The sequence below is a fragment of the Haemaphysalis longicornis genome, unplaced genomic scaffold, assembly GCF_048455015.1.
Source record: "Haemaphysalis longicornis isolate Haplotype H1 unplaced genomic scaffold, Haemaphysalis longicornis Haplotype H1 scaffold_13, whole genome shotgun sequence".
NCBI lineage: Eukaryota > Metazoa > Arthropoda > Arachnida > Ixodida > Ixodidae > Haemaphysalis > Haemaphysalis longicornis.
In genome coordinates, this window is record NW_027526233.1 from 57346330 (window position 1) to 57353938 (window position 7609).

At 51.1% G+C, this 7609-nt stretch overlaps 1 protein-coding gene across 1 annotated transcript in view; it reads left to right on the forward strand.

Moving 5' to 3' along the window:
• LOC144163848 (uncharacterized) overlaps nucleotides 1–7024 on the forward strand; it is an 86170-nt gene extending 79146 nt beyond the window's left edge. Inside the window, exon 10 of the mRNA XM_077694531.1 lies at nucleotides 6858–7024. Coding sequence (XP_077550657.1) covers nucleotides 6858–6985 — 128 coding nt within the window. The 3' untranslated portion in view covers nucleotides 6986–7024. The remainder of the gene's footprint in view (nucleotides 1–6857) is intronic.
• Nucleotides 7025–7609: the final 585 nt, after the last annotated feature.

Sequence of the window (7609 nt, forward strand, 5' to 3'; positions counted from 1 at the left end):
CGGACAATCGTTGTGGAAGCTGAAGCGATACGCAAGAACAGACCGCTCACATATGTACACGACGACCCAAACAAACCACTGCCAATTACCCCGGCGACGTCATAGGCGGTAGATAAAGACTTCATCAAGACCCCACAGCCGCCAAAACATGCCTAGGAGCTTTTTGGAAGAACTCCCGGGAAAGAACAGCAGCGTGGTGGGAAAGATGGCAGCAGGAATACCTAGCAGAATTAAGAAGCGCAAGCTTGAAGTCGTCAACCAACACAACGATTAAGGAAGGGGACAGTTTTACTAGGGGACAAGACACACCGGGCCCATAGGAAGCTGTGCAAAGTTGAGAAGATATTTCCAGGCAGAGAAGGCCTAGTCAGGGCATGTTTGCTGAAGACACCTGACCGGCAGTTAATTAGGAGACCGGTACAGCTTTTGTACTTCATGGAGGGATGCTACAATTGAATCTCGTGGGCGGGAAGATGTAGAAAACCAAGGAGAAGAAGCAAAGCCGAAGAAGTGAAGAAGAAGAAGTCAACACACGCACGTTTCTGTTCTAGTCATCATCATGCTTTTCTAGAATAAATGTGTGTTCGTCGCAACGTCGCCACGGCCTCTGCTATTCCTTCGTCTCAATGGTCACTGGCTTGCGACAAGGCCTTTACAACCCTACGTCGCCTCCTCACGTCCCCGCCAATTCTTCGCCATTTCGACCAGTCGGTCCCAACTGAAATCCACACCAATGCGAGTGGAGTTGCTCTGGGTGTTGTTCTGGCTCAAAGGAAGGCCGGGTTCCAGGAATATGTGGTCGCTTACGCGAGCCGCACACTCTCACCTGCGGAGTCGAATTACTCTGTCACTAAGCCTTAATGCTTGGCAATTGTGTGGGCACTCTCGAAGTTTCGTCCTTATCTGTATTGCCGACCTTTCGATGTGGTTACCGACCATCATGCGACTTGTTGGTTGTCGTTCCTGAGAGACCCTTCTGGCCGACTAGCACATTGGGCACTCCGTCTTCAGGACTGACATCCGCGTGATGTATCGCTCTGGCCGCAAACACCACGACAATGACGCCCTCTCCCGGTGTCCAATGTTGCCTGACAAGACGACTAATTCCCCTCTGAGTGCTTAGTATCGCTCGTTGACGTGAGTTCCATTCCATCAGAACAGCGAAAAGATCCGTGGGTCATGTCGCTTTGCAACTAGCTTTCAAACCCGTCGAACTCGTCGGTACCTCGAGCAATTTGGCGCCAAGCGTCCCACTTCGGTATTCGTGATGGCTTGATCTTGATCTACAGGCGGAACTACCACCCTCATGGGCGCAAATGGCTGGTAGTCATTCGCCGCCATCCGCGCTTTGGAGTGTGCGACCAGTTGCACAGTGAGCCTCAGTGTGGTCACGCCGCCGTTTCAAGACCTACAAACGCCTTAGACTGCGATATTACTGGCGTGGTATGTGTGGCTTCGTTCGTCGTTATGTTCGCTCTTGCACGCACTGTCAACGGCGCAAGCCACCACATCCTCGTGCATCTGTCCCGATGCAGCCTTTGGCGTGCCCGAGTCGACCTTTTGACCTGGTAGGAATCGATCTCTATGGACCCCTCCCCTGTACTTCGGCTGGCAATAGGTGGGTCATCGTAGCCGTCGACCACCTGGCACGGTACGCCGAAACCGCTGCGCTGCGTGCCGGTACTGCCGAAGCCGTTGCAACGTTTCTGCTCAACCGCATCATCTTACGTCACGGCGCTCCTAGGGAAGTTCTCAGTGACCGGGGGCGTGTCTTTCTTTCTGGCGTCATTGAAGCGCTACTAAAGGCCTGCCGCATTGTCCACCGTACGACTACTGCATATCACCCACAGACGAACGGCTTAACCGAACGTTTTAACCACCCACTGGGGGGTGGTTAAAACGTAAAATGCTGGCAATGTATGTATCATCCGACCATTTCAACTGGAATATGATTCTTCCCTTCGTACCCTACACCTACAACACTGCCAAGCAAGCCACCCTGGTTTTCTCTCCTTTCTTCCTTGTGTATGGACGCGAGCCGTCATGCCTGCTTGACACGATCCTCCCCTACAGACCCGACGTGTCTGAAGCCTTGTCAATCTCGGACGTCACCCGACTTGCAGAGGAGTGTCGCCAACTGGCTCGCTCGTTCACGTCAGACGAGCAAGGACGACAAACGTTCCGCCATGATGCGTCGACGCCTACACCAGAATTTTGTCTTTTGGCTCTGGATTCCCGCCACGACTCCTGGGGTGTCGAGCAAGCTCATTTCAAAATATCACGAACCGTATCGTGTACTCGAACGGACGTCGCCTATCAATTATGTGGTCGAGCCTCTGAATCCTTCCTCTGACAATCGCTCCCGGGCCGAGAGACCGTTCACGTTGCACGCCTTAAGCGATACGTCCAACCTGCCATGGTCTAGTTCCCCTAAGTCGCCAGGATGGCTCCTATTTGTCCCGGGGGATTGTAAAGGAGATGAATGGTACAGGCGCTAGTGAACGAAACACGATAGTTTTCCGGACTCCGCAGCCGCGAAAGCAGCATCGACAGTGACAAGAAAACGGAAAACACCGACGACGAAGACGACAGGCGCGCGTCTGTGAACCCGCTTCAGCTTGGATAATGGTCATTAAAGGCTTTCGTCAGCTACCTTGCGTTGAGTAATACATCCCCTTTGAATATATATATATATATTTGTGCTTGTTTAGAGCTATCTTTTTGTGTATATATATGTGTATGATAGTTTATGCGTATATATACATATATATTGTATTCATTTGTTAGTACGTAGCCCATATACGTACATCAGAACCATTTGTATCAAACAAATATTTTGTAGCGCCCTCTCGTTGGCGCTCTTAGCCGGCGCCTTGGATCTGGCTATCAAAGACTAGAATAAAGAAATCAGCGGCACGTGCTTTGTGCGTCGGCACGGCAAGGGCAGTTCGATTCCAAAAGCCTGCCACGCAGTGTACTCTTTCAGTTGCACTGCACTGCGACCCCGCAGTTCGTGAAAGTGGTGACCCGGATTAAGACATGACCAACCACAGCAAGCTTGCGTCCTGATGGCCGCTTTTGCCTGACGCGTCTTCGCGTCCCCCGTACGTCGCAGACATAGAGCTCTGTCAGCTCGCCTATATTTCGGAATTCACGGCGGACATTCGGCACTTCAAAGGTACCGACAACGAGGCTGCTGACGCGCTTTCACGAATTACCTCCATGGGCAGTGCTACATTGGCAGTGGGCTGGGAACGCCCACCTCAGGCGCAGATTAAAGACCCTGAGCTGCAAGCACTGCGGGACCACCCGAGTTCCCTCCGTCGGCAACTTGTGCCTCGTCCGTTTGTGCCTGGCTCACTGTGGTGTGACATGTCAGCGGCGGCACCTTGACCCTTCGTTCCGGCTGCCATTCGTCGTGCTGTGTTTCACTCGCTATACGACATCTACCACCACATCATGCGAGCCACTCAGCGCCTCATTACACAGCGGTACCGCTGGCCAAGCATCCACACTGATGTCCGCCAGTGGGCCCGTTCGTGCCTCGCTTGTCAGACAGCCAAGGCGACCCGCCACTCGAAAACCCCAACGCAACCTTTTTTGCCACCTAGCTGTCGCTTTGACCACGTGCATCTTGATTTGTTCGGACCACTTCCTCCCTCCTGTGACTGCCGGTACATTCTCACAATGATTGACCGCTTCACCCGCTGGCCCTAAGCCGTACCAATTCCGGACATCACGGCTGAAACGGTCGCACAAAACTTTCTTTTCACATGTGCTTGCCGTGTCGGCTGCCCCGGCATTTTTACCACGGATCGAGCAGGCAGTTTGAATGTACTCTGTTCACTTCCCTCGGCCGCTTGCTTGGCACTAAATACTGCCGCACCACGGAATACCATCCCTGTGCAAACGGCATTGTTGAGCGGCTCCATCTCCAGCTAAAAGTGCTCTCACTGCGCGCCTGGATAGAGAGCACTGGGTCGATCACCTTCCTGCAGTGCTTTTTGGCCTGCGTGCCGTTCTTCGGGGCGGCCTAATCTTTTCAAATGCTGAACTTGTCTACGGCGCACACCTGCTGCTTCCTGGTGATTTGTTCGTCCCTATGGCCTACTCGTCCCAGCCGCTTGAGTACCTCCAATGCCTGCAGGGCTGCCTGGAGCACCTGGGACCGGTCCCACGTCGGTCTTCTGACCACCACATCTCTGTGCACCCCGACCTTCCCTCTTCGACACAAAATTTCCTCAGGCGTAACGCTATAAAAGTGCCTCTTACCCGCTCCTACGATGGGCCGTACCGAGTACTTAACAAGACGCAGAAGTCCGCCACCATCCTGTTGAATGGCCGCGAACAAGTCGTCTCCTTGCACCGTCTTAAACCGGCCTACCTCGAAACGCCACCGAACGAACTCCGCGCAGACATCGCAGGCCTAAAGACTCCATTGCTCGCCCCCAAAAGGAACGCCCACCATCCTTGCCATCGCGTGACATTTGACATTCCGTCTGGGTGGGGGGCCCTGTAGCGCCCTCTGGTTTGCGCACTTAGCCGGCGCCTTGGCGCCAGCTAATAAAGACGAGGATAAAGAAACGAGCGGCGCGTGGTTGGTGCGTCAGCATGGCAGGGGAAGTTCGATCGCAAAAGCATGCCACGCTTGTATTCTTTCAGTGGCGCTGCGCTGTGACCCCGCGGTTCCCGACAATTTGATTGCCTGCTCAGCGTACGCTTCTTGTTTTAAGTGCGAATGCACTTTATAAGCGACCCCTAACCTTCCGCCGTCCGCATAGCAACAGCTGCGGGTGCGCGCGCTTTTCGTCTTCCTTAGCAACGGGGGGAGATGGGCGCGCGCTGCCTGGCCGCTGACATGGCACATACCCACGTGGGAGATTGGCCAGGAAAAAGTGCGAATGCACTTCTTAAGCGAGCCTGAATCGTCGCGCTCGCACAGCGCCTCGTCTCCCCCCTCCCCTACTCTCCTAAAGCCCCTTTACTACTCTCCAGCTCGCAACACCCTCTCTCGGCGCGCCAGCCAGGCCACTACCTATATAAAAAAAACAGCATCCGGCGCCAGGTTTCGATCTGCGGACTTTGCGGCCGCAGCGCGACGCTCTACCGACTTAGCCACGGACGCGACGTTGATATCGGTGTTAGTAACGCGCCTTATATCTTTAACGCATTCAAACTACGTCGTCAGCGGCGTGCGTTGGCGACTCAGTGGCGTTATAGCGGCTTGATAACTGCGTGGTGTACACGTGATACTACAAACCCGCTAGTTCTGCATTCTCTCACGTGACTGCGCCTCCTCTCCCTTCACTCCGGTCGGCACTTCGCAGCTGCGGTGCGCTGCGGTGCGGTGCGCTCCTCTTGAACATACACGTTAATTCACCAAGATTTCCGCAGAGGGACAAACGAGGCGTGTTAAGCCGAACGTGATCACGAGGGGGTGTTAATGTAACTAACGGGCAAAATGCCACCAAACTTCAACAAACTCCCCCTCATAGCATCACCCCGTGCTTCGCACTTCCTCATACTCCCCTTCGGGGAAATGCGGGGGAATTTTTTTACGGCTTCGTCAGCCAAGGATTTTCTGTATGTCATACTATTATTGGTTATTTCGCTTTGTATACCGCATATTCCAGGGGTATTGGCATATTCCTATGACAATCGCTGTAGCCAGAAAGTGGGGGGGGACTTGTCAAGCTGTTCACGCAGCTTTTCTTCTCTCCTCCTCCATCGCGGATGGAAATTGAACCTAAAAAAAATAACAAGAGCTCTCCACCACTCGGCAGTTGTGATTCTCTTGCTGCCCTTCTGACAAAAACACAGGAGCATGGTAGCTGAATCGTCGTTTCTTCGAACAAACAGGCTAGGTGTGAAATAGGCGAGTCAATAAATACCACTTATAAAAACAATAGTAGGAACGCTTGGCCAGTACCCGAAATCTTTTCCCTTGCTATCGAGACCTGATACGACACTCAAAAAACAGCTGTGCTGTTGCTTGACACACATTCCTGGCCTTCGACTCACGTTCTCGCTTGCTAGATGCAAGTATGTCAGTACGTTTTATTTGCAAAAAAAAACAGCCAGTCGCGTGAGTAATGTTTACTCTCTCTTAGGCAGGCGGTTTTTGCGCTTGCTGGAGTAACATCGGCCTCCTTAGCATCTCGAGGTGCAAGTTACGTATTCGGTCGTTTTCGTGTTTGCAGAAAATCGTATAAGAACATTGGCACAAGCAATAACCAAGTTACAAGAAAAAGTCGAGTACCTCTGATAAAGCAAACACGCGTGCATTGTTCACAAATGGAAGTATTCATGACCCCTCTGAACTAACACAGAAGCTTCCTCGGGAGTACGGGTGTGCGTTCTACTGTTGAGTGCAGGCAATCAGGCAGTAAAAGGTAGGCGTGGAAAGGGTCCGCTTCTTATGCCTAAATTTTTGGGCGGTTCAATCCGCATCCTAATTTCATTGCAACTCTGAGGATGCAAGAAATTACAAACTTTATTTAGGAACGAAACACGCAAGAGCAAATTTAATCGAATACAGATCTTTCAAGAACAATGAAGCAGTCGGAGTTGAACGCCCATGATTGAGGTGTTTATATTTGGTAAGATAAAATATTCTCACAGATTGTGGTCTCAGTAAGTGACTTCGTGTTGAATACACTATACTGAAATTAAAGCATGATTTTCAAGCCATCTCCTGGACAACGCGTGAAGGGATTTTATATTGCAGTCCGGGAAAATATTCCGCGGGCCATGCGACATTGTTTTAGAAATGATAAGTACAAGTAATAACGAAACATTGTGCACACACTAGCATGATGCTTTGACGTACATACCTGACAGCGTGTTTCATTACGCAGGTAACCTTGCCAAGCACAAGCACCTCTACGGCGGCGTGTACTTCCCAGATACTCTACCACGTACTGATACTATGAAGGTGCGGCGCTCGGAGTTGCAAAAGAACGAAGCATACAGGAAGGGCCAGTGATTTTGGGCAAGAAATAAGGCGCCACTTTGGTGGGGAGACGTGCGTGAAGACAATTGGACAGCGTAGTCGTTACTGCTCGTAATGCGCTATCAAAATCAGACATTTCAAAGCTGATCAGGCACGAAATAAATTGCGTCCAAAGTGTTCTTTCGTCTCCATTTTGATAGCAGATTTTTAAGAAGAGAATTTACAGTAAATCAGTAGAGAGCAGAAGTAATACCACTAACTACTGAAATTACGGCTCCGCTGGATCTGATGGCGTCTCGCTACCATACCTGCACAGCAATTCTTCACTTTTCTAATGCGCGCCACAGCGCAGTCATTATAGGTATCAGACAGTTTATCTCATCATGGCTCTTTATCGCAGCAAAGTAAAAATTTGGGCTGGTTGGTAAATATGTAAGAATAGGAAAAACACAGCGCATGTGCTGTTTTTCTTCTTAGGCCCGTCCTTTGCGCTATTTTTGCTTTTTGTTATGGTAGGTTCATTTTCCTAGCATTTTCGAGTGCGACTCTCCTACATATATTGTATTTATAAAAAGATGCATGCATATAACTGGTAAGAAACAGGTATTGTGTGCATCGCTGTTATCGAAGTCCCTTTCAGCTATGCGTAGAATTTCC